Source organism: Pelodiscus sinensis, chromosome 3 (genome assembly GCF_052426305.1).
Source record: "Pelodiscus sinensis isolate ZL-2025 chromosome 3, ASM5242630v1, whole genome shotgun sequence".
Taxonomy (NCBI): domain Eukaryota; kingdom Metazoa; phylum Chordata; order Testudines; family Trionychidae; genus Pelodiscus; species Pelodiscus sinensis.
The window spans coordinates 103,732,063-103,759,430 of NC_143054.1; the positions used below are offsets into that span (position 1 = coordinate 103,732,063).

The following is a 27,368-nucleotide window of genomic DNA, read 5'->3' on the forward strand; positions in this document are numbered from 1 at the left end:
TCCTGGCTCTGGTTGCCTTGCTTTGTCGGGACACCACAGCTGTGTATTATCTGGTTTGTCTGTTTGTTTGTGTGTTTGCTTCTGTGTTTGTTTGTTTGCTTGGGTTTTGTCTTTTTTGGTTTTTGTTTGTTTGTTTGTGTTTTTGTTCGTGTGTTTGTTTGTTTCTTTTGTCCGTGTGTTATTTTGGCTTTTTTGGGCATGGAGCCTGAGCTGCCCCGGGCAGGTGATGGCCCCACACCGTGCTGCTGGAAGCTCTGCTTCATGCTCAGGGGAGCATGATGACCTTGGCAGCAGATCCTGAGCCCAGCTTTGAGCAGCTTTGAGCCCTGCTGCCCTCGCCCCCCAACTTTTTCCTGGAGAGGCGGGTTTGGAGGCTGGACACCAGTTCGGACTGGTGGGACCAGCTAGTGCTGCAGCAGTGGGACAACGATCAGTGGCTCAGAAACTTCCGGATGCGGAAGGCCACCTTCCGGGAGCTCTGTACCTGGCTCGCCCCTGCCATGCAACACAAGGACACCCACTTGCAGCCTGCCATCCCCTGGAGAAGCGTGTCGCCATTGTGCTCTGGAAGCTGGCCGCCCCCAACAGCTACCGCTCCGTGGGGCATCAGGTTGGTGTGGGGAAGTCTACCGTCAGGGTTGTCTTGATGGAGGTAAGTCACTTTCAGGGGACAGTCCAGGGGGGCAGTCAGGACCAGGCACAGGGAATTGGGGATGGGGTGGCAGAGGTAGAAGCCCTCTCAGCCTCACCCTGCCATGGTGCGGGGGTCGGGGGGGTGGGGAAGGGATTTCCTGGGGGGGGCTGTTGGTGTCTGGGGGGGGAAGGGGAGAGCACTTCTCATCAGGTGAGTCAACCCCTCTTAAGTCCTGTTCTGTGTGTTTCTATTTGTCCCATTCTGCAGGTGGTGACGGCCATCAGCGCTGAGCTGCTCCACAGGACCGTCTGCCTCGGAGACCTGCAGGCCATCCTGGACGGATTTGCGGGGCTGGGGTTCCCAAACTGTGGTGGAGCACTGGACGGGACCCACATCCTCATCCGTGCCCTGCCCCATCGAGCAGCACAGTACATCAATAGGAAGGGCTACTTCTCTATGGTGCTGCAGGCTCTGGTCGACCACAGGGGACAGTTCACTGATGTTTGTGTCGGGTGATCAGACTGGGCACACGATGCCCGTGTGTTCAGGAACTCATACCTGTACCGCAGGCTGCGGACTGGGGCATTCTTCCCCTAGAGAAACCTGGCAGTCGGGGATGTGCAGGTGCCTACGTGCATAGTGGCCGACACGGCCTACCCTCTCATGCCCTGGCTCATGAAGCCCTACACCGGCCACCTGGATGCGAGCAGGGAACTGTTCAACTCCCGCCTCAATAGGGCTCACTTCCAGGTGGAGTGCGCCTTCGGCCGTTTGAAGGGCAGGTTTAGGTGCCTGCTGATGCGGCTGGACATGGGGGAACACAACATCCCCGATGTGGTTGCAGTATGCTATGTGCTTCACAACCTCGTAGAGAGGAAAGGGGAGGCCTTCCTCCCTGTGTGGAGGACACAGACGGAGATGGAGGGGAAGCAGTTTGCGCAGCCACGGACAGCTGCCACCTGGCAAGCCCACCAGCTGGGCCTGTGCATTCAGGAAGCCCTGAGGGAGCAATTCTCACAGGGAGGCCCCTGATTGTCTCCAGGGCCTTCCACATGTGGGATTGCCCTATACCCTCGGTGCCTTCCTCCCTGCAACCCCTCCCAGCCCCACATTCACCCATTCTACTCAGTCCCCACTCATTGAGAACGGAGACAGGTGATGGTGAAAACTCTAGTACACTTTATTTAACTGTTGTTTTTTTAACAAATGAAAATAAATAACTCTTTGATTCAGAGAAAAATAAAAATGTCTGTTTTCGAAAATAAAGTGCTTAAAAAAAATGCGTCCCTCAGTTTGTGTCACTGGTGGGAATGGGGAATGTGAACTTGGAAGGGGGGAGGGAGGCTCAGGGCTGAGGGGGCTGCCTGGAGGTTGAGCTCCTGCTGCTTTGGCTCTGGCGGCCTTGTCACGCCTGGCTGCGCGTGTGGGATGCCACAGAAGGGGGCTGGGCAGGAGGTGGGGCTGGGGCTGGAATGGCAGGGGCAGAGGTGGGGGAAGGCTGAGGAGGAGGGGCAGAAGCAGGTAAAGGACCGGGGAAGGCCATGGCCTCCCGGATGGCAGCATAGATGTCCCTGCACTGCTGGGCAAATTCGAGCAGCAACTGCCAGTGCCACTCAGCCTCTGCCTCCAGCCTCCTTTCCATGGAGTCCTTTATCTCTTGCAGGACTCCAACGTGCTGGCGCACCAGCTCTAAGTAGCTGCACCAGTGCCTACAGGTGCCCTGTTGCCATCTGGGTGGTGGGGCACCCCCCTCCTGGTCAGCTGGTCCGGCTGTGGAGGACAAGAGGGAAAAGTCGTCAGTCATGCATGCTCACCCTTTCCCTGAGAGGGCCTGCCCTCCTTCTTCTCATCAGGCAGTGCCTGTGCTAGGGTCAGAGGCTGCTCATGTGTGTCTCAGCAAGGCATGGTGCGGCCTGGCCCGTAGCCACGGCCTCCCTGGAGCCCAGGTGGTGTGCAGGCCACCGTCATGCCCCCCCTCACGTATCTCCCATGGCGGAGCAGCATGGATTAGTGTCAGGCCACGGTTGGGGTTCCCACAAAGTGCTGAGAGACCTGCAGCTGTGAGGCAATCCCAGCGTCTCCAGCCCATTCCTGCATGTGGCATCCCTGCCTGCAGGAACAAGCGGTGCCTAGCAGCCGTATGGGTGCAGGGGGGTAGCACGGCACTCCCTGAGGGCTGCCATGTGTGTGCCCCCTTCTTCCCCGCGGGCCATGCTCAGCATGACATGTCACAGCACTGCACCATCCCCTTTGCTCCCGCCTGCCCTGCCCTGCCCTGTGTGTGTTGGACCCTCACAGCACTCACCTGATGTTCCCTCCCCAGTGTCCGAGGTGGTCTGGCAGGCCTCCTGTGTCTGGGTGCCTGGCTCCCGGGTGCTCTGGGTGCCGTCCTCCTCCTCTTCTTCCTCCTCCTGGAGCTTCTGGTCCCCCAGCAGGTGTTCCGGCCGCTGTAGAACCGGGGTCTCCAGCCTGGACTCCACGAGCCTCTCAGGAGGCAGAGGATCCCCTGCCCCCAGGATCCTGTCCAGGTCCTCATAGTACTCATAGGAGTACGGCCTTTCCCTGGAGTGGGAGCTGTGCTCACGGGCCTGGACGTACCCCTGCCTCAGCTCCTTCACTTTGGCTCGGACCTCCTCCAGTGTGCGGGGATGGTGGCCTTGTTTGGCCAGCTCTTCTGCCATTTGGGCAAAGGTGTCTGCGTTCCATCTCTTTGTGGAGTGCATGGCCTCCTCAACCCAGAGGCCCAGGAGGGCTTTTATCTCCAGCCCTGACAAGGAGGATGCCCGGCGCTTGGTGCCCCAGGGTTCCCTGGGGGATGATTCCCTGGAAGGGCCAGAGGGGTCTTGGAGGGGCTTGTCCCTGTGACATGGCTCACCCAGAACTGAGCAGTACAGTCCTGCTCTGCTCTGGAGCTCGCTTGCTGCCAGAGTGCTGCTCCTGGGTGCCTGTGCCTTTTAAAGATGGCTACGGGCAGGAACAATAGAGTTGCAAGCTGTGGCAGGAGTGTCCACCAGGGGTTCTCCCTGGAGGCCTTTTATGTCAACATAACTTTTCCCCTGAGTTCACACTGCTGTTTTGTCGACAGAACTACATCGACAAAGGAGTTATTCCTTGTAGAATGAGGTTTACATACGTCGACAAAGCTGCTGAGTTTTGTCGACATTATGTTGACATAACTCAAAGGCAGTGTGGACGCAGGTTTAGTTTTGTCGACAAAAGTGGACTTTTGTCGACAAAATCCTGTAGTCTAGACACACCCTTGGTCAGCCAGATGAATAGTTAGAGGATGCCCATACATTTTAAACAAATGCTTCTAAGGTGTTCATGTAAATAAGATGACAAATGTAATGATGCTGTGTTCTATGATTTGGGCCAGACTACCGTTATTATGTTCTACATGCAGATGGCAATGGGGAATTAAAAGAACTTTGATTTACGAAGGGCCAGGTTTCACAATACAAACCGGTTCATTGTCTTTTTTTTTTTTTTTAAATAAATACCAACACAAAAATAGAGCAAAGTGATTAAACACAAACAATGATCAGCTGCTTAAGCAGAACATGTACATCAGGCATGTCAAACTGGTGTTTGGTAGGCCACATGTGGCCCATAAGAAATTTTTTGCAGCCCCCCCAGTACATTTTTTATAAAGGCCGCACGTGGCCGAGTGCAGATTGCAGCCGGCCAGGCCACTCTACACCACAATGACTGTGCATGGGCCCCAGCACATGCTTATGACCAGCCAGGCCACTCTGCGCACAGTGCCCAGCACGTGTTCATGGTCAGCCACTGTACTCACACCATCCCAGTGTGCCTAAGGAAGAAACATGGCGGTGGCAATAGCGACTCTGGGACCCAGTTATTAGGTTAGGAGGGGCTGGGAGTGCCTGGCTCTGGGGGAGGGGGAAACATTGGGTTGGGGGGCCTGGCTCTGGGGAAGCAGAGGGGGTATGGGAGTGCCTGGCTCTGGAGGAGAGGAGGGGGCTATTTTGTTAATATTTTGTTTTATTTGTTCCCAAATCAAAATAACAAATGTATATTAATTTTATATCAATAAATATATGTTAGTTTTTGCAATTGCATGAATAATTATGTTTATGCAAAATCTCAAACTTACAAAGTATCTGAAATTTTCACAAAAGTGTGTTCTTTTTGATTAACCACAGTATATACTTGTTTTTATTTCAACAAAACAAGTTATGTATCATATAAAAAATTAAAAAGTACCTTAAATTTATATTTAAATTTAAAATTTTATATGAGCAAATAACAATTTTACACAAATTATTGTATTATATTAAAACACGACCTGAAAAAAATTGTAAAATATACCTAAAACATAATCTATAAGAATAAATAATTACGACTCTGATAAAGTACATTTTCTGTGGTGGCTCTGACAGCTATCAGTTTTCATTTGTGCTGCCCTCAGTAGGCTTCAAGTTTGACATGCCTGGTGTACATGAAAGTTTAGACGTTCCAAACACAATTATCCAGTGTTAACTAACTTTCCTAAAATGTAACACGTTCTTAAACGTGCACTACTTTTTGCATACAGGAAGAAGTCAGATGCCAACCTGGGTATTTAAGGGGAAGCAGGAGTTTGTTTTTTAAAAAGATGATACTCTGGAATCTGCTTTTAAACTGAATTGTACTTTATTGTAATGGAAATAACCATTCTGCTCAGCTCAGCTCAGCTCAGCAAAAAAAAAAAAAAAAATCAATGATTTTTATACACTTGCTTCATTTAAAAAGCATATTAGAAAGCAGGCTATGGGGGGATATGGACGGGGAACCACTTAAGCAGCTATTTAGAAATTACACTCTTGTACACAGAATGGCATAAATTCTAGTCTAATTAACTCTGCTGTAAGTCAGGAGTATTTGTTTGAGTTAGTACAACTGACATTTCCAGTACATACCCTGTTAACAGTAAGTATAATTTTGACAGATTAATTTTTTTAAAAATAGTATACTTTGAAATAACTGTTCTTGTCAGAGGAACAAACATTTTGAGACTACATTGTGACCAGCTGAAGGGTTATTAATATTTATAAAGGAAGGAGGGTCTTTTATTAAGGCACTAACCAGGGAATGGGTAATTTGGGTTCAATTTCTGTGATTTTGGGCAGGTCAATCTCACTGTGCCTCAGTTCCCCCATCTGTCAAATGGGGCCAACATGTCTTTTTGCCCATTTTGTCAGTCTTATTTGTTTAGATTCTAAACTCTTTGGGAGAGGCACTCTCTTATTCGTTTGTACAATACCTAGCACATTAATGCTCCAGTGTCAGTAGGAGCCTCTAGGTATTACTATAGTGCTGATATGAATAAGGATTAGGAATGCAAAACTAAGAATGAGCTATTCATTTTAAATTCTTCCTATTCCTAGCTTTTCATCTGAGGAGCACAGGCCAAATTCCTCAGTGCTATGATAATGTAACTTAGTTGCCAACTGTAATTTGTGTTAAAGTAGATGAGAGAGAGAGAGAGAGAGAGAAAGCGCATGAACGTGTAACCCAAGCATCCTCATTTATTTATAAAGGTGCTGTTATGGGATTGTGTATTCAGGTGACAACAGGGCTGATCAAAATTGGGCATATCAAGAAGTCACATTAGGGTAGAGTGGTGCAAACTAAGGATGTTAAGGACTAGTCGACTATCTGATAAGCAAATGCTTATCGGATAGTCAGTCAACTAGTTGGTTCCTCCCACCCTCCTCCCGCTGCCTCTTAGACAGAGGCAGCAAAGGGGAGGAAAAAAGGGGTACATCAAAGCAGCAGCACTGCACAGCTGAGCACAGCGGCACGGCCCCTTTGAAATGCCGCCTCAGTGTTTCAAAGCAGCAGTGCTGCGCGGAACGCAGGGTCAGCTGGGGAGCATTTCTGTGGAACCTGGGATCAGCTGAGGAGTGTACAGCTGACCCCGGGCTCCGTATGACATTTCAGATTGGCAGCACAACATGAGGGCGCTTCCGCTTTGAAATACACAAGAGACCCCTGGTGGCGACACATGTAGATTTCAAAATTGGCACACCTGCATGCAGCCCGGAGTCTTGTACATTCCACAGGAGAAATGCAGAAGTGCCTATCAACTAGTTGATTAGTCAATGGAAATTCCATCAACTCCTTGACTAGTAAATGAACCAATATTTAACATCCTTAGTGCAAGCAGCAAAAAAGCTACTCACCAGAGGGTATAACACACACATCAGTTAACTATGGAGGAATTACCTCTTGCCCTAAATTATACTCCCATCCTTATGTTTCTCAGGACCCAATACCAAGGAGGACAGTCAGGGTCAGCTGGTTCAGTAAAACACTGAGAGCCAGGAGAACACACTGTCCAGCCCTCAGGGCATCACAGACCTAGTTGGAAGCCTATTGATGAACCTGTTTGCATCCATGATCAGTTTGAAAAAACATGAGAAACCTGAGAAAGAGACAGAGATGCAGCCGTGTTAGTCTGGTCTAGCTGAATACCCACCCGGAGAAATAAAAAAACAAATTGAAAGAGACAGATGAATACCCAGAAACCATCTACTTCAAGACAGACCCAGGAAAACCAACAATAGAACATCACTTGTCATCACCTATAGCCCCCAACTTATACCCGTCCAACGCATTATCAATAAACAACAGCCTATACTGGAACAGGATACTACACTCTGAGAGGCTCTGGGAGACAGACCCATAGTCTTCTATAGACAACTACCTAACCTCAGGATGATTCTTACCACACTAATACCAACCCTGGAACTTTCCCTTGCAACAAACCCCGTTGCCAGCTTTGTCCACAGATTTATTCTGCTGACACCATTATTGTACCTAACCATGCCGCTTACAAGATTAAGAACACATATTCCTGTTCATCCAGAAATATAATTTATGCCATCATGTGCCTAAAGTGTCCGTCTGCTATGTACATCAGACACTTCGCCAAAGAATCAATGCACACAAAAGAGACATAAGACTCTCTCACAGAAAGAAAACTGTTGCTTGCCATTTCAGCCAGACTGACCATTCCCTCAATGACCTTAAAACATGCATATTGCTTCAAAGAGACTTTAACTCCAGACTTCAACAAGCTTCAGAATTGTCATTCATGCTTAAATTTGACACTTTATGTATGGGTTTAAACAAAGACTCTAATTATCTCACCCATTACAAAGATAGCTTCCCCTATTATCACCCCTATGTCATTACCTCACAGACACTAACCTTCCCCTCTCACCCCCACTCTGTTGTAAAATTTGATTCGTCAATTTCACATGCGTTCTTTTTTTTTTTTTTAAATTGTATCACTTTGGTATATATGGTCATGCCGATTTTCTTCCACATATTGATCTGAGGAAGTGGGTCTGGCCCACGAAAGCTCATCACCTAATAAACTATCTTGTTAGTCTTTAAAGTGCTGCATAGTCCTGTCTTTTGTTTCTGAGAAAGAGACTCCCTTATGTCAGAAGTGGACTCCCTTTATGCCATTCCTCTCCCAGCCACTGAGCGTCTGTTGATACAAACCCTCGTTTGCAGGACACGGGGGTGTAAATCTATGTTGCACTAGCATGCCAGGCACTAAAAGAAAGTGTCATAGGGAGTTCAATCTGCCTGCTTTGAAGTGGGCCTCGATTAAAGCACACTAGAAAACTTTTTAAGTATGGCAGTAGGGTCTACACAGAAACATAATGTGAAGCAGGCAAATGTGACATAAATTTACACCTCAGCCTGCTGCAAGCTAAGTGTTTGAATATTAAGTGTTTGAAGGTTCAGAGAGTAAAAGGGCACAGGCCATGGTGGTTACTCTTACCTTCTCTTTAGCCCACAGGTCTTGGTTCTCAGAAAATCTCTAAGTTTCATGTCAAGATTTTGCTACCAGTGGTTTAAACTGAACAGCATGTTTACACTTCGGGGTAAGTAGCAGTTTTCAGCTTTGGAAGCTATTATCTAGGCTAGGGAGTCCTTCCTAAAGGGTGGTCCTAAGCCCAGGCTCAAAGCAAAGATCTGCTTGGCCCCCAGTTCTCATGGAGTAAGAAAACCACCTGTTACAATTCTGACATAGAGGCTTCTAGACTGCAAGTTAACAGGTAAGACAGGATTTCCCTTTTTTCAGCATATTCTATTCTTATAGATCAACAAAGATATATTTCTATTTGAAAACAAAAATGTTCACATTGGACTGTATATTTTAAGATAAGGTCAACCAGAAATTATAAATATATTTCTTTATTTCAAAGATAACATGTTAGAAATCTCACAGAAGTAGAAAAAAAATAAAGGCCAAACAGTGGTCACTTACTTGGGTCTCTCCAACAATGGTCTTGGGGGCACCAAGTATTAGAGTTCCTGAGATTGGCCAATTAAGGAAAATAGCATAGACTGTGTCTTCTTTAGGTTTGAACGTGTACCTGGTTGGAAATGGGGAGTCAGTTTTTCTTGTAAGTGTGTGAACATTTAGGAGAAATGCACATGTAAAGATTTCATGACTGAAAATGAATTTTAAAAATTGGTAACAACTGGGTACACAAACCCAAGAACTGTTTGGATCAGAACTACAGCAATACAGTCCTCACCCTGCAACACTCCTACTAAAGAGTCTGGATTCAAGAAGAACTTTTTTCCAAGTACAATTTATTCTCTACCAAACAATTGTGCAACTATTTGAAACATTTCTCTCTCTCCTTACATATTAATATTTCTCATAAGTTTTACTTCCAGCTTTATATTGTTTCTAGAAATGTTTATATTTAATAGACTGTGCTGGGGACAGGAGTACATGAGGGATGAGGAATGGGGAGGGTCAAAGTGCAGATAGGTATGCTTGTGGATTACTGACACAGCAAAGATATAGAAGTTGTGGGATAGAACAGGGTCCGGAGACTAGAAAGGAGTGAGTCTGATGGATGATTTCACCAGAAATGACATTAGTGTTATCTTACACCAAACAATCTATCCATCATACTTAATTTGACAGGGGTCGTAGCCATCCTACTATTGATTAAAGTTGCTTAAGTTTTGCAACTACTCTGGCTGGGAGGCATAAGCAGGCCAAGGCCACACATCTAGCCTTTATTTCAGTCGGCATTGCAAGTAGGCACCCTCTTGTCTCCCAGTTCCCTCCCCCCAATCATTATGATGCATCAACTTTACTAATGTCAAGTATATATATCTTCCTGTAAGCACCTACCTTGTCTTTCCAAAAGGGTTTTTTTCTGAGGCAGCAAAATAGCATACAAATTAAGATGGTGGTTTCTTTACTGTAAACACTTATCCAATAGAAATTGGGCAATTTCACATAGTCTCAGTAATTATATTTTTTCAATCTAGTCTTACCACACTCCTGGTGTGACCGTATCATTCTGAGTTCTCCATGGTTTAGTTCCATAAATGGCTTCTCCATTGACTTCCAGCCAGACACCCATCTGCCTTAGGCGTTCTTGAAATATAAGATCTATGCGACCATCATGGGTGGGTCCAATATTCATCAGGAGATTTCCCCCACATGATACTGTTTCTACGAGTTGCTGAAACATTTAGACAAGTTAGAATGTTAAGATTATGGCTAACTAAGCCATACACTTTTTTAGTGTTCTTATCAAAAGATAGTACTCGACTCCAGACATACAGGTTGAAAGGGCATAGCCAGTATTAGACACTGCAATATGCCAGTAGTATATTAATGGCTCTAATAGTTTCTGCAAAATATAACCATCCATTAAAAATATTACATTTTCAGCTCTTATGGCTCAAGAAAACCTTCCAAATATGATCTCACTCTGTGAGGCCTGAATGAGTCTGCATTTTTTCAGCCAAGCGGCATTATAAGTTATTTGCTTCCCATTTGTTTAATTAGGGTATTGATTCTAAATGCTAACGATGACAGATAAGTGTCAATATTTTTTACTAATTCAGTATCATTCATTTTATATTGTAAACATCCAGCTAGTCTGAAATGGTGATTAGAGTTTGGGATTGTAGTTGGATACTTTGAAAAGATACACACATACATTCTCTCTCTCTCTTTTTCTCTCTCTCTGTCTCTCTCTCTCAATCTTACCCACTCTCTGAAGTAACTGTGACATTAAAAACTATTTGTACGGCAGAATAAAATGAAATGAAACAAAATAACTTGGGTTTCTGCAGGTAAATATTTTTCATTTATTTTCAGAAATATCTTTTACATAATATAAGAATTTAAAGTAACCTGCAGCACCTAAACTATAAGGAAAGAGCTTTCACATTAAGACCCACTTTCCTACAACTGGTTTCAGGTGCATGCACCTTCTTTTTTTGCATAAAACCCCACTGAACTCAATGAGGCTTCCAAATTTGGGTATGTAAGGTAAAATATGTACATACAACTGTATGAATATTTGTTCCTTTCTTGGACACAATTTTTTGTTTGACATACTGTACATGAAATTACTTAACCCACAGAAGGGCTTAGTTGTTAATACACCAGTTAAATTATGAACTTTATAAGTTCATTTGGAAGTCTGGAACTGGTAGGATGGAATCACCAAATTTATTATCACAAATTTTACAGGATAACCTGTGGGAGAAGTTAGAAATAGCCAGCAGAAATTCCTATCCCTTAGGAACTACTTCCTCTGTGATTAACTGTCACTGAAATCTCTAGTTTTAGGTCACACTTCTGACTTATTTAAAATTGTAAGAAAATACATATAAGACCTACACATATGAAAAAAATTTAACTTGGCTGTTAGACTGTTAGCTGTTAACTCTAACCCATCTGTTAAACTGCAATGTCCAGCCACCAAAGGAAAGCTAGATTTGGGTTATCTGATAATACCAAACCACACACCCACACACAAAAATAATCTAGCATTACAACAGTTGCAAATTCTACTGTGTTGTAACTGATTAAAGTTCTAGTTTTTTGGATGACTTGTCTCTAAATATGTGCAACCTGTGAGTTTTGGAGCTCCCTTTGAACTCTGCAGGGCAATAAAGGTGGCTGTGGAGGAAGAAGTGTATTTGGGTTTTTTAGATAAGTCAGCAATATGTACTCAGCACCATCTGTTGTCGAACTCCCACAGAGTGATGTTGAGGGTGAAATTACAAAAGAGTCCCCTGAATGAAGAACAGACAAACTCAAATTCCTTCTTACGGACCAAACTTCAAACCTGGGTCAGATATAGTGAATTCAGACTTGTATTGTTATTTCCACTAACCTGTAAGACATGTTTATATTTCTATCCTGTCTTTGGAAATCTTTTATGCATTTGTATGAATAAAGTAGTAACATTTAGTGTAGCTTATCACTCTTTATGCTGCATGAATGTAGACTCTTTTTGGAAACAATTAGCTTTATGCTCTGTAAACAGAGATTCAGCAGACATAAGGCCCATCCATTTTTATGGAATTTAAATGTGTATTATAATTTGCAAAAAATACTTAAAAGAATACTAAATAATCACGGCTTATTACTACTTCATACCTGTCATCACAGAGAAGGAGCAGAGAGAACCTTAAAGACAGAAAGAAGAGGAAGGGCTTGCCTCTTCAATAAAAGTAACTGAGTGGAATTTATGGGCCTGATCCTCATCTTGATTCCACATGTGTTACTCCTGAGGAAATTCTACAACATTGCAAATGCACAGAATTTATGTCTACTGCAGATTTCTTTGCTTCCCTGCAGAAAAATGACTTTCTGATGCAGAAGCAAAGGGACGCCACAAGAGTAGTCATGCGGCCCTTCCCAACAGTATGTTTCATGTGCCACACAGCAGTTGGCAGAGAGGTAAATCCCTGTGGGTATGTCTACACTACCCCGCTAGTTCGAACTAGCGGGGTAATGTAGGCATACCGCACTTGCAAATGAAGCCCGGGATTTGAATTTCCCGGGCTTCATTTGCATAAACTGGGCGCCGCCATTTTTAAATCCCTGCTCGTTCGAACCCCGTGCTGCGTGGCTACACGTGGCACGAACTAGGTAGTTCGGACTAGACTTCCTAGTCCGAACTACCGTTACTCCTCGTGGAATGAGGAGTAACGGTAGTTCGGACTAGGAAGCCTAGTCCGAACTACCTAGTTCATGCCGCGTGTAGCTGCGCGGCACGGGGTTCGAACGAGCAGGGATATAAAAATGGCGGCGCCCAGTTTATGCAAATGAAGCCCGGGAAATTCAAATCCCAGGCTTCATTTGCAAGTGCGGTATGCCTACATTACCCTCCTAGTACGAACTAGGAGGGTAGTGTAGACATACCCTGTGAATCAGAGAGTAGGACTGGGGAAGACCTAGATGGTGGCTCCTACTCATCACCGAACTCAGCTAATAGTCCCAGCTGGGCTGAAAAAGACGGGGCTTCCTCTTCCCCTACACAGCATCTGGGGCCAGGTCAGAGTTAACACCCCAGATTTCTCTCCAATGCAGAAATCTCTACAAACTTCACTCCCTGCTTGCTTCACCCATTGCTCCTCAGCTGCAGGGACAGGGATCTCTGCATAGGGAGCTGCTCCCCTTTCTGCCCAACTTCTGTGCATGCAGACTCCCTCATATCCAGACCTTCCTGCCAACTCTCACCCCCCTCCCAGCCCTGAACTCAGCAGCCCAACTAATGAGCCCCACTCCCCCTGCACCTGGACTACCCCAATAAGCTAGCTGTACCTGGCTCCCCACCCCAATGAGCCCCAGTTCCCCTGTTTATGGACTGCCCACTGAACCCCCTGTACTCAGACACCCCAATTATGTCTATCCCCTCTACCCTCACACATGCCCTGTTGAGCCCCAACCAATTTCACCTGAACCTGCTGCAGATTCCCATTACTGTTGCACCCAGAACCCCACAACAAGCCCCCATGCATCCAGATTCCCACTGAGCTGCCCACACCAAGATTGCCCCACACAGAACCCTCTCAACCCACACCTGGATCCCCCCACGCTAAGTCCCTCCTTAGATCCTGCCTTGCTAAGACTGCCTGCCCACACCTGGCGTGGAGGAGCATGGCCCTGGACGTTTGCAGCAGGCCTGATCCTTGCACTGGCAGGGTTGGGTGCACTCTCATCGCTGGGTCCATGACCTAACAAGAGTTGCACAGTGATCTCCCACCTCTGTGCAGTCAGTACCCTGTGCTCCCCACTGCCATGCTGGAACTTGAACATTTATTTGACAAATAATATTCACAGAATCTTAAAATATTATGCACATGATTTTTAATTTTTGGCACAGAATGCCTTTGATTATATTATCCAATTTGTGTGAGAGACCATCAATCAAACCATAAGATTTGCACAGTTAAGGTAGAGCCATTATGGAACTTAGTTTGATAATATATTCCCAGGAAATTATCATCAAGAGGTCATTAAGATATTTCTTAACATTACACTGATGAACTATAATAATCAGAAGTAATGGCCAGATACTGAATACCATCTCTCTGTCTTACTGTACCTTTACCAGTTCTTCAATCGTGAAGTAATCGCTTAGCCGTGTATTCCTTCTATAACCCCATGACTGTTTGTCTATGGTCATACAGTTCTCCCACTTATGAGGCAAAAGGTGTCCTGGATTATAACGGTCGCTGCAGGTGTAGTATCCACCATGCTTACAAATACTGCCAAGTCCCCAGCGATCATTTGTTACAACTGTATCCCGAACTGGGCTGAAATTACAGAAATGGGTATGAATTTTAATTATGTATTCTAAATGACAATTCTTTTCCCCAGAAATTCACACTCAGGATGACTTCTATATGCCTAATTTTCCTCTTCACATAATGTAAATGAGTAAGAAGTCTGATATTTCTATCTCTGAGGTCTTACACAGAATGCAAGTTGCAAATGGACCCACTTCTACATTCCTTACTCAGGCTAGCCTCTGACTGTCTGCCATTGATATAGATTGCAATACAGATCTTTGAATATACACTATGTCTTATGTGCAGTGTCAAAGGCGTGGTCTGTGAAGAAAGTGTCTTGATCATATTCTTAACAAAACCATCCTACTTGCCATTGTGGTAGTTGACTGTTACAGGAGAAAAGAAACAGACAGAATGGCCATATCTTGTTCATGGAACTTGTCGATCTGCTTGACATTTTGCATGAAAATGTTTCACAATTTTTCAGTCACATCTAATAATTGGTTATTAATGAGAATTTTCTTCCCTGACTTGCTTCCTTATATTGCAGGAAAATTAAGTGGGAGATATGATTAAGTGCCTATTAAGTGAAACAATGTATCCCACACAACATATGAAAAAAGAAACAGAGCTGGCCAGAATTCCAATTTAAGGGTTAAAGATATGATAAAAACAAGATACCTGTCATTATACAGCCAGGCTAAAAATCCAGTGCTGTTCCAGTAAGTATCTGGTGCGTTACCATCCCCATCAGACCAGAGGATCTCTGGTTGGTATTTCATCACAATCTCATAGAGTTCAGGCAATGATTTGGCAGTTGGAAACTGTCTTGTCATGAATACATTGGAGGCATCATAAAGGAAAAGAGGATTGAACCATTCAAAGAGAGAGTGGTACAACCCAAAGTGCAACTCAGTGCTGTTTCTAATAGATGTTGCCAATTCAGCCACAAGGTCCCTTTTTGGTCCTACATTGACAGCATTCCAGTTCCAAGAGTATCTGGACCCCCACAAAGTAAAACCTAGAAAGAGAAAGTTGAAGGATAAAAAGAGAATAAAGGGCATTGTTAACATATTCTTGTATATGTTATTCTATTTGTGAAACACATGCTGATTGCAGTTCCCCAGAAAGAGGAAGTAGGCTCTCCCACTTCTGCTTTCCTTATCACGGAAATCTCTAACTACAGTATCACTGTAACATTCCTTCCTTTAGAAGAGTCCAATATCAAGATGTTGCTTAAAAATTGCTTAAAAATTGTTTTAACTATAAAGAACCATGTCTACGTATAACACATAACGCTCAGTTTCTGCACTAAGCTATTATTCTTTTCTCATATTACGTGTTTATTCTACATATTTTCCTTGTATATAAGCCAGAAACACAGTAACTTGTAGAGAAGGGGGGAATATAAATGACTGCTTAGATGCATCAAATATATCATCTCAATATACATGCAAGAACAGCAAAGTACTTGACACATTCAGGCCATCTCTACATTACAGATTAGATGGAAGCAGCCGCAGTTGATCTTCTGGAGTTCGAATTAGCGGGTCTAATGAAGACATGCTAATTTGAACAGAGAGGGCACTACTGTCGGTGCCCATAGACCTGCTTCTACAAGGAGTAAGAGAAGTCAGAAGGAAGAGTGTGCTCCCTTTGACTTCCCACAGTGTGGATGGTGCCAAAATTTGAGTTAAGATACTTCGACTTCGGCTACACAATTAGCATACCTGAAGTTTCTTATCTTAATTTGAATTTATCCCCTAGTGTAGACCAAGGGTTAATGATTTTAAAAACTCTTCACCTCTATGATTTGCATTCAAAGTCTATTGCGCTCTCTTGATCATGATATCTTATGAAATGCTCCTATTTTCATTACTTATTAAAAATGTTAATCAAGCACTCAATAAGTTTATCTATGCAGAGGGAAAACAGAGTAGCCTTTAAAAAGCTAAACTGAACATTAAGTACCACTGACTTTAACTTTTCAGGTACCCAAAGTTATAACACAGCAGCTCAGTGTCGGCATGTTCAATACAGCTACCTTGCACTATTGCCTAAACCAGAACAGACCAAAGCTAGAGAGACTAGATTTTCATCTTCAAAGAGCTTTAGAAACATTATCTAACAAATTTTCACAGCACTTGTGGAAACTGGCAAATATCATTAACCCCATTTTAAAGAGACAGATAGGTTAAGGAACTTACTCAAAGCCATAAATGAAGCTGCCTGTAATCCAGGCTACTCTGAAGGGGATTTTTACTCTCAATTTCAGTGGGCTCAAGGTTTCAGCCCACGTGTCAGACCTGGGACACTCATTAATTACTGGTTGCCAGTACAATGCCCACACCCTGAGTTGCTCTTAAAAACAATTTCTGGACTAATGACTGTGTTCAACAGGCCTGATGGAGGGAAACAGCAGGTTACTGCTTTGACAATATCACTGTGAGATCTTTAAAAGGCACAGTGAGTAGAGCCAAATCCCTGAAAGCTGCATGGAAACTTTTTAAAGACACCATAATAGAGGCCCAACTTAAATGTATACCCCAAATTAAAAAACATAGCAAGAGACCTAAAAAAGAGTCACCGTGGCTTAACCACCATGTAAAAGAAGCAGTGAGGGACAAAAAGGTATCTTTTAAGAAGTGGAAGTCCAATCCTAGTGAGATAAATAGAAAAGAACATAAACACTGTCAAATCAAGTGTAAAAATGTAATAAGAAAAGCAAAAAAAGATTTTGAGGAACAGCTAGCCAAAAACTCAAAAAGAAATAACAAAATGTTTTTTAAGTACATTAGAAGCAGGAAACCTGCTAAAAAACTTGTGGGTCCCCTAGATGATCGAGCTATAAAAGGAGCAATCAAGGACGATAAAGCCATTGCGGAGAAACTAAATGATTTCTTTGCTTCAGTCTTCATGGCTGAGGACGTTGGGGAGATTCCTGAATCTGCACCGTCCTTTGTGGGTGATGAATCTGAGGAACTGTCCTGGATTGAAGTGTCATTAGAGGAGGTTTTGGAACAAATAGAAAAACTTAATGTTAACAAATCTCCGGGACCGGATGGCATTCATCCAAGGGTTCTAAAAGAACTCAAATGGGAAATTGCTGAGCTATTATCTGTGGTTTGTAACCTATCCTTTAAATCGGCTTCCGTACCTAATGAGTGGAAGGTAGCCAACGTGACACCAATATTTAAAAAGGGCTGTAGAGGCGATCCTGGCAATTACAGACAGGTAAGTCTAACTTCAGTACCGGGCAAATTAGTCGAAACAATAGTAAAGAATAAAATTGTGAAGCATGTAGAAGAACATAATTTGTTGGACAAAAGTCAACATGGTTTCTGTAAAGGGAAATCCTGTCTTACTAATCTGTTAGAGTTCTTTGAAGGGGTTAACAAACATGCAGACAAAGGGGATCCAGTAGATATAGTATACAGGCAGTCCCCGGGTTACGTACAAGATAGGGACTGTAGGTTTGTTCTTAAGTTGAATTTGTATGTAAGCTGGAACTGGTACATATTGTACCCCAGGTGTCCCCGATTCAGCCGCTGCTGAAACTGATCAGCGGCTGACTCCAGGAAGCCTGAGGCAGAGCTGCTTTGCCCCGGGCTTCCTGGGATCAGCCGCTGATCAGTTTCAGCAGCAGCTGACTTGGGGACACCTGGGGTAGAGCAGCTGGGGTGCTACCAGACCAACCCAGGAGCACTCCAGCTGCTCTGTCCCCAGCAGACCAGGGAGACGCAGAGCAAAGCCGCGGAGGACGCGGGCGGCGGGACCACGGCGCATCTCGGCAGTCCCACCACCCATGTCTCCCTGGTCTGCTGGGTGGGGCACAGCTAGTGCGCCCCCCCCAGCAGACCAGGCTTTTCTCGCCGCGGAGGACACGGGCGGCGGGACCACCGAGACGCACCGTGGTCCCGCCACCCCCATCCTCCGCGGCGAGAAAAGCCTGGTCTGCTGGGGGGGGGAGGCGCAGCTAGTGCGGGCCCCCTCTCCCAGCAGACCAGGCTTTTCTCGCCACTGGTCAGTTTCAGCAGCGGCTGAATCAGGACACCTGGGGTAGAGCAGCTGGGGGGCTGCCGGGTTGGTCCAGTAGCGCGAGTCTAATTAAGACAGCTAACTCAAACCAAGAGGGGCACTCCAGTTGATGTCGGTAGTCCTGCTTCCACGAGCAGTAAGGTAAGTCAAAAGGAAAGTGTTCTCCCTTTGACTTCATGCAACGTGGACAGTGCCAAAAGTCGAGTTAAAGTACTTTGAATTCAGCTACATAATTAACGTAGCTGAAGTTGTGTATCTTATTTCAGCTTTATCCTGTAGTGTAGACGTACCCTGACATTGTGAGATGAATTGCCACCGCTATGGACCTATCAAGATGCGGTGCTGTGAAGTTCGATACTATTTATCAAAAGGAGAAAGATTAAAAGAGCATTAGGGGGAAAATATAGTCTTGTGGTGACAGGACCAAAGCTCAGGTAATCTGGATCTGTTCATCCATAGACTTCCTCTGTAACCTTGGGCAAGTCACTTAAAATCTCTATCGATCTTCTAAATGGTGATAAAATCATGATGATAATACTCCTTTTCTCTACCTTGTCCATTTAGACTGTAAACTTTTTAGGATAAGAATTGTCTCTTACTCTGGGTATTTATAGCACCTAGTAACACAGTGACCTGGTTTTGATTTTAGGTTTTAGTTGCAGCAGTAATACTAGAAATCAGGCTACTAATGTTGAAATATACTTGTGTATAGTTTAAAATCTATAACTGACTCCCAAGAGCAAAAGAAATGTATAGAGTTAACAGAAACAGCAATGTTCCCTATGAAACAGAAAACCATTTACTCTAGTGGTTCATTAAGCAATAAAAAGTCTAGATCTAAATTACAAAATAGTCAGACATTAACAACTTTTGGGGCTGTTGTAGCTACCTTTGTAGGCTATTATGTAGAAAATAACTTCAGTCATTGCAACCAGTAGAAGGAGGAATAATGTGATAATGAATTCTCCTGTCCCTCAAAGTTCAAACATTGTATGGGAGATCTGGGCTGAATAATGCCACTTAATCTTGTCAGTTGTTTAGCATTTAGCCAGGTGAACAAGATAGCTTCACTTGGGTTTTTGTTCTGTGCTAAAAGAAATGAACCATGCAGTGCAATATTGCCAGTACTCGCACACATTACCTTCATGATGTTTTGAAGTCAAGACAACATATTTTGCACCAGAAGCCTTCAGAATATCTGCCCACTGATTGGCATCAAAAGACTCTGCTGTAAACAAAGGGCCAAAATCTTCATAACTGAAGCCAGGAGGGTAATTTGTCTCCATAAATTTTACATAGGACGGTATCTTTTCCTTCTGCCAGTACCACCTTCCAAATACACAATAAAAACATCCAATGACTTTTAAAAAAAAATCTACAATTAAAATAATCGAAAACTTATTACTATACCTGGCCTGGTGTGGGAAGTAGGCCACGTGGCCAGTTTTGTAGGAATACCCCTATTCTGGGGCTGCCTAGCGATAATAGGTCATTTTAAGTGTGCCCACAGTAGCAGAGCAGGAGCAGCCAAGCTTGCTAACAGGTAGAATCATAGAATCATAGGACTGGAAGGGACCTCGAGAGGTCATCGAGTCAGCCCCCCGCCCTCAAGGCAGGACCAAGCTCCGTCTACACCATCCCTGACAGATGTCTATCTAACCTGTTCTTAAATATCTCCAGACAGGGAGATTCCACCACCTCCCTTGGCAATTTATTCCAATATTTGACCACCCTGACAGTTAGGAATTTTTTCCTAATGTCCAATCTAAACCTCCCCTGCTGCACTTTAAGCCCATTACTCCTTGTCCTGTCCTCAGAAACCAAGAGGAACAAATTTTCTCCTTCCTCCTTGTGACACCCTTTTAGATATTTGAAAACCGCTATCATGTCCCCCCTTAATCTTTTTTTTCCAAACTAAACAAGCCCACTTCATGAAGCCTGGTTTCATAGGTCATGTTCTCTAAACCTTTAATCATTCTTGTCGCTCTTCTCTGTACCCTTTCCAATTTCTCCACATCTTTCTTGAAATGTGGCGCCCAGAACTGGACACAGTACTCCAGCTGAGGCCTAACTAGTGCAGAGTAGAGCAGCAGAATGACTTCACGAGTTTTGCTTACAACACACCTGTTGATACAACCTAAAATCATATCTGCTTTTTTTGCAACAGCATCACACTGTTGACTCATATTCAACTTGTGGTCCACTATGACCCCTAGATCCCTTTCCGCCATGCTCCTTCCTAGACAGTCGCTTCCCATCTTGTATGTATGGAACTGATTGTTCCTTCCTAAGTGGAGCACTTTGCATTTCTCTTTATTAAACTTCATCCTGTTTACCTCTGACCATTTCTCTAACTTGCTAAGGTCATTTTGAATTATGTCCCTATCCTCCAAAGAAGTTGCAACCCCACCCAGTTTGGTATCATCTGCAAACTTAATAAGCGTACTCTCTATCCCAATATCTACATCATTGATGAAGATATTGAACAGTACGGGTCCCAAAACAGACCCTAGAGGATGGGGGACAACAAATGGGACAGTTGCCCAGAAGGCCAGGTGATTTAAAAGGGCCTGGGAGGGCAGGCAGCACAGTGGAACTAAGGCAGGCTTCCTGCCTGCCCTCACGGGCGCCGCTTTTGGAAACAGCTGGTACTGTCCCTATAGCCCCTGGGAAGGAGGTGTCTCTGCGCACTGCCCCCCACCCCAAGCATCAGCTCTGCAGCTTCCATTGGCCCCAGTCAAGGAGCCCACTGCCAGAATGGACTCCTCGTTGCTTTTGGGAGCCAGATGAGGTAAGCACCATCCTCCTGATTCCCTCCTGCACTCCAATGTCCAAATCCAGCACCCCAACTCCCTCCCAGATCCCACAGCCCCCACCCCACACCAAACTCCTTCCCAGAGCCTGCACCACCCACCACCTTCTGCATCACAGCTCTCTGATGCAGCCTGGTGAAGACTGGAGAGGAGGGATTGAGGGAGCAGGGGCATAGCCTCAGGGATGAGATGGGGCAGGGAGCAGGGCAAGTGTCTTTGGGTTTGTATGATTAGACAGTTGGTAATCCAACCAGGCGGGCATGTGGAAATCCGGTCATGACGGAAGAGCACATGCAGCAGCACATCCCATGGAAAACTTGGACAAGAGGAAGGTGAGCAGGAAAAGTCAACATGGATTCCCCAAGGGCAAGTCATGCCTGAACAACCTAATTGCCTTCTGTGATAACTAGCTCTGTGGATATGGGGAAAACAGTGGATGTGATATACCTTGACTTTATCGAGGCTTTTGATATAGTCTTCCACAGTATTATTGCCAGCAAATTAAAGAAGTTTGGCCTGATAAGATGGATCAAAAGTGGTTAGATAAGGGGACTTAATGGATAATGATCAACAGTTGGATGTCTAGAGGCAGTTGGTATCAAGTAGAATACCCCAAGGGTCAGTCCTGGGGGCTGTTTTTCCCCCCAACATCTTCATTATTGACATGAATGAGATGGATTGCACCCTCATCAAGTTGGCAGGTGACACTATAATGGGAGGAGAGGTAGACACGTTGGAGGGTAAGAATAGGGTTCAGAGTGACCTACACAAATTGGAGGTTGGGCCAAGAGAAATCTGATGATGTCCAACAAAGAAAGTGAAGAATTTCATGCACTGCTACAGGCTGGGTACCAACTCACTAAGTGACAGGTCAGCAGAAAAGGACCTGGGTATTTAGCAAGAAGGCTAATTGCATATTGGGCTGCACTAATAGAAGCATTGCCAGCAGATCGAGGGAAGTGGTTATTCCCCTCAATTTGCTCTGGTGAGGCCGCCATATCTGAAATATGATGTCCAGTTTTGGGGCCCCACTATAGAAGGGATGTGAACAAATTGGAGAAAGTGCAGTGGAGGGCAATGAAAATTACTATGGGACTGGGGCACATGACTCATGGGGAGCAACTGAGGGATCTGGGCTTAGGTAGGGTAGTGAAGCATTGGAATGGAAGTGATGGAATCTCCATCCTTAAAGTTTTAAGGCCAGGCTTGAGAAAGCCCTGGTTAGAATGATGTATTTTTGGGCAGGGGGTTGGACCTCTCAAGGTCTCTTCCAGCCCCTAATCTTCTTTGATATCTTTTATCGGACCGTCTTCTGATGGTCAAAGAAAAACTCTGTGTTGCCCTAATCTTGTGTTTTTCACCAACAAAAGTTAGGTCAAAAAAAAGTAGGCTACCTTACTTACCCACCTTGTCTGTTGCATATCCTGAGACTGACATGGCCACACACGGCTTACTATATAAAAAGTCCTACTGCCCTAGTAAGACCACCCAGTAAGTTTAGACACACACTGGTGTTGATTCAAAACCAGTGAAGAAAAAAAAAACATTTAAAAATTCAGTTTAAAATTCCAAGTTGAGGATCAGAGTTTAATCTCACCAGTACTCATGAAAATCCAGAACTTGGCCTCTTGTAGAGAAAAATCTGGAAGAAAAGGTCCAGAAATCTTCCTATGGAAAAAATGTGGGAAAATAGTTGCAATTTCAAGCATTTAAATGTCTAAGGAAACTGGCCTCACTTTTTACTCTCTTCTCCATTGTAATGCACAGGTCACTAATAACATTAGCTGACAGACTAATAGCAAAAAAAAAAAAAAAAAAAAAAAAAGGACCAGAAAGAAACTGAAAAGAGATCTGCTGAGATCAGAAGTGGGAGCAGCTATATACAAGGAAAGAAAGTTGGTATTAACAATGGACGGCTGTAATCACATGGTAAATAAGGACATACCACAATTATATATGCTACCTACAGTCAATAGTTACTCCACATCAAAATCTGGTACATGGGTAGTAAATAATAGCTCAAATACAAAATGGGAGAGCATACCCAACCATTTTTGTCCATTTTTAAAGTGAGTGTATTTTAATCTTTTTGTGTGTGTAATCAAACACAGTAGTTATCAGCAGATGTGCAGTCAGGATTGGGGAAAGGAGTCCATTTCTACTTCAGGAACAAATTTTGCCCTCATTTACAGGCTGTACAACCCTATACAGCCCAGCCTTTACAAAAAAGTTCACATGGGAAAGTTTGAGGACAACGGGTGTTGAAAGTGTTGATAGTGAGGATTTGAAAATATTATTACACAATAAGAGGATAATTTTGCTAGTGGGTGGATCCTTATGGCTCAAGGAAAAGTGATTTTAGCAATGACATTCCACCATAAACTTTGTTTTGGAAGGATCTGTATCATGCTCAAAGCTTTCTTATTTATTTTTGGTATATTTATGATTAAGGTAGATCCCTTTTGCTCTATATCAGATGCATGGGTGCTTTTAGGAGTGAATAGACATCATTAACATTCCCAAAGAAATGGCATTTCAGACATTGCAAAATTTGTCTGTGGATTTCCATTTCTGACTCTCCCAACTTTCAAGGGTGTTCATCAGATGTGAGGTTGTGGTTCAATTCTCTCCTATCACTTTACTACTAAGAGAGACATAGTTGGGGCGCGGGGGGGGGGCATAGAGTGAAATGTTGTTTACTACAGGGTGCAGCTTCATTAGGGAAGGAAGAAATCACAACAGGCTGCCGTGTCTACAGAAGAAGCAAGGGAGCGTTAAAGAAACATAAAGGAGGAAGTGAGGAGAGACAAACGCATGGAGGGAGCCTCACCAGAACCACTCGCTGCCGAAGCCGGGCACGGAGAACACGCCCCAGTGGATGAAAATGCCAAACTTGACTTCATCAAACCACGGCGGAAGTGGTCTGGAATCCAGAGACTCCCAGGTAGGATCATAGCGCGCGCTGCGTCCCGGCTGCGGCGAAGGGAGCAGAAAGAGGAGGAGAAGCAGCAGCATAGCTGGCGGCGGCAGGCTGCAGCCTGTGATTTGAGAGCAGCAGTTGTAGGCTGGTCAATGAGCTTCTGCCTCTCACATGACAGCAGTCAGATGACAGACCGCGGCAGGCAGGGCTGCTTCCTGCCTCTGGTTCTTAAGCCTACACAGGTTGTTAGTGCCATGTTCAACAAGGCAAGGCAATTAAGAAAATCGTTTCTTGGAGCCTGATTATTTTTTCAGGCTTGCTGAGCAAGGAAAAGAGGCTTGGAGGGAAGCTGAAATCAGGCCCTTCGTTAGGGGACTACCAGGGATTTAGTGGGCAATGTGAAATTTGCAGTGCACACACGAATGTAACCAGTCAACCTCGCTCTCAATTGCTATTTAAAAAATCGATGGGATTTGAGCATCCCCGCACCATCCAAGGCCAGGACTTTGTTGCAAAGTGTAGCTGGTAGACAGATCCAGGGGTGCTGGAACAATTTTTATAGTGAGGGTGCTGACAGCTCCTGCATCCAACTAGAAACCCTGTACATAATGGAAACCACTTCAAACCAGGGGGTGCTGCAGCTCCCCCCCCCCCCATCCCTAAAAGTTTAAGCTTCTATGGACAGGTCTGCTGTATGGTATGATCCCTAGCACAGTGGGTGCATAGAGATTGGGCAGTTCATTATGAACAGTCCTGAAAAAGAAAGGAAACTTGCTTCTCATTATTTATAAACATTGTCACTTAAGGAAAATTGCTCACCTTGGTTCCTGGAACTATGAGGTCTGTAGCTTCTCATTTGGAAAGAAACTGCCGGATTTTGGAGCGGTGTTCAGGCCCTTGTTAAAGAATTTCCCTCTTAAGGGGAAGGATTTTTCATTCTGCTTCAAAGAGGCATTTAAAATCTCACTCAGTTTGTGATTTCTCTTCAGTTCTGGTTAACCTGGTTTGATAGACCTACTGTGAACTATAACTGTAGAGGCATGAAATAGACTGTGAACGTCTGAATAAATGGCTAGAAAAATTCTTGATTGTGCTGTTTTTGAATTGTAAAAAAAACTCTTCAGAACTTTTTTTTTAACAAAAATAGGTCATTTTAACCAGCCATACTGCTAATGTATTTATTTCTGAATTTTTATGGGAGCACAACCAAATTCAGGAAATATGCTCTGTCTGCCATAACTTTGAATGACCACAAAGTGGCAGTGTTTCAGAGCATTGTTGGTAAAAAATGGAGGATTTTCTGCAATTTACATAGCACAGGCATAGTACATCAAAAAGCTGAATTGTATGATTTAGCTTTCATAGCACAGTGATTATATTTAAGCAATATTACAATGGCCACAACTCTGAGTGATTAGGTGGAAGTTCCTCAAAGGTGCATGGAAGTTTTCAGAAAAGATTTGACAAAAGTCATCTGAAAAAGAGCTCTGTGTTGTTCAAAAGATTTTCTCTCTCACCAGGAGAAGTTGATCCAGTAAGAGATATTACCTCACTCATCTTGTCTCACAAAAATCACAGGAATTTTCAAAGATGAATATAAATGGGGCTAGATTTTTGAAAATTCAGTCCTGGCTCTGAGCATACAATCTACTTAGTCACTTCATCTAAAGCTAAACATTCAGCTTCTAAACTTCTCAGTTGTGACATGAAATTGTACCCAGTCATTGTGGTGTCTTTCTGTACCTTCCTTTTGGTCTCGGCACTCAGGGGTCTATAGAGTAGCCTGTGAGTAATAAATAGGAAGAACCCACACAGACCCAAGAAACTTATCAGACATCAGAAATGCAAAATGCTTACATGAATGAGTGAAAACCCTCACATCATGCCTGTTCAGGGTAAGCACAGAGAAAATGTTGCCAAAATAAATGTGCCCTACTTAGGACTACTGTACCATATTTTCATCCTTGAATGATCTTTTCCTTATTAAAGAGGAACACCATATAAGGAACCATCCATCATTTAACACTCTTTCCACTCCACTAGTACCTCAGGAGGATGTTAAACAGCAGCTACTGATGTTAGACATTTTAAAATCAACAGGTTTGGGTGACTTGCATCCAAGAGTTTTAATAGACTGGGCTGAGGGGCTTGCTGAACCGTTAGAATTGGTTAATGTTGTTTTTCTATGAGTCTTGGAATACTGGGGAAGCTCCAGAAGACTGAATAAAAGCTACTGTGTGCCAATATTTTAAAAGGGCAAATGCGATTGACCGAGGTAATTTATAGGCCTGTCAGGCTAATACCAATCCTAGGCAAGCTAATGGAGCAGCTGATACAGGATTTGATTAATAAGGAATTAAGGAGGGTAGTATAATTACTGCCAATCAACATAGGTTCATGGAAAATAGATTCTATCATGCTAAATTTATTTTATTTTTTATTAGTTTAAAATTTTGATTGATAAAGGTAATAATTTATATCGGGTGTCTGACTTGGTATCACCAACCATTTTGATTAAAATTCAAGCATAATGTAAAATTAACAGAACACATTAAATGGATTAAAAGATGGACAGCTGATAGGTCTCAAAAAGAAACTGTAAATGGGAATCATCATCAAACTAGCGTCCTCCCTCAGATATCAGTTCTTGGCCCTATATTACTTAACATTTTTATCAATGATGCCACCGGTCCATATTCTCCAATCACAATCCTTTTTGTTCCTATATCCTTGAATCAAGGAATCCACTTGTCTCACAATCACTGCTGGCTGCTAGTTCAACTCCTCAGTGCTGCTTCTGCATCATGATTTCACAGATACCTCTGCTGGTAAATATAAACCACATCTAGCCACCACTCAACTTCTAATTCCTGCCCCCAGTGTTCTGCAGAAGATGATTAAGTCCCCCAGGAGTCTCCAATATTCCTCTTCCCCAAATAGCCTGCTGGCCCAACAGGAGAGAAAAAGAAAGGAATTCCTCCCCAAACTCACTCTGTCTCCCTCACTGGTCATCCATCTGTTCCCTAATCTAGCTGACATTTTACCAATCAAGGTCTCTGCAGGGCCACTCTCCAATATCTGATGCCTGTGGTAGGGCAGGACAGGAAACAAGACATGACTTGCTGTACAGCTAGAAGTGTCTCTTGGAATATTATGGATACCTTTAACGGATTCCAACAAGTCTGGAAGAAGATTATTTTTAAAAGACTGAAAAATAGAGCACTGACCCAGTCTCATTTAGCACTGAATTATATTTGGATCACTAGCAGTAAAGGAGCAAAGTGACCCTGTGAGCAATGGACCAGGCACTGTTTCTCATGTTTCTCATCTCCAAAGATGACAGCAGAACGGATAACATCCTTTTCAA

The 27,368-nt window shown here is 43.9% G+C and overlaps 1 protein-coding gene across 4 annotated transcripts in view; it reads right to left on the reverse strand.

Annotated features, from left to right (window-relative positions):
- The window catches only part of FUCA2 (alpha-L-fucosidase 2), a 31,997-nt gene extending 5,854 nt beyond the window's left edge, over window positions 1-26,143 (reverse strand). Inside the window, exons 1-7 of one of the 4 annotated variants that reach the window (XM_025187616.3) lie at window positions 26,048-26,143; window positions 24,821-25,031; window positions 19,410-19,597; window positions 14,912-15,251; window positions 14,044-14,254; window positions 9,962-10,152; window positions 8,928-9,036 (exon numbers count right to left, since the gene is read on the reverse strand). In XM_025187616.3, coding sequence (XP_025043401.3) covers window positions 8,928-9,036; window positions 9,962-10,152; window positions 14,044-14,254; window positions 14,912-15,251; window positions 19,410-19,554 — 996 coding nt within the window. In that variant the 5' untranslated portion in view covers window positions 19,555-19,597; window positions 24,821-25,031; window positions 26,048-26,143. Of the gene's footprint in view, window positions 1-4,902; window positions 7,065-8,927; window positions 9,037-9,961; window positions 10,153-14,043; window positions 14,255-14,911; window positions 15,252-19,409; window positions 19,598-22,678; window positions 22,750-23,911; window positions 24,140-24,820; window positions 25,032-26,047 lie in introns of those variants that run through there. The other 3 variants (XM_075924334.2, XM_075924333.2, XM_006128787.5) reach the window with 3 other exon arrangements.
- Between the last annotated feature and the right edge of the window lie 1,225 nt (window positions 26,144-27,368).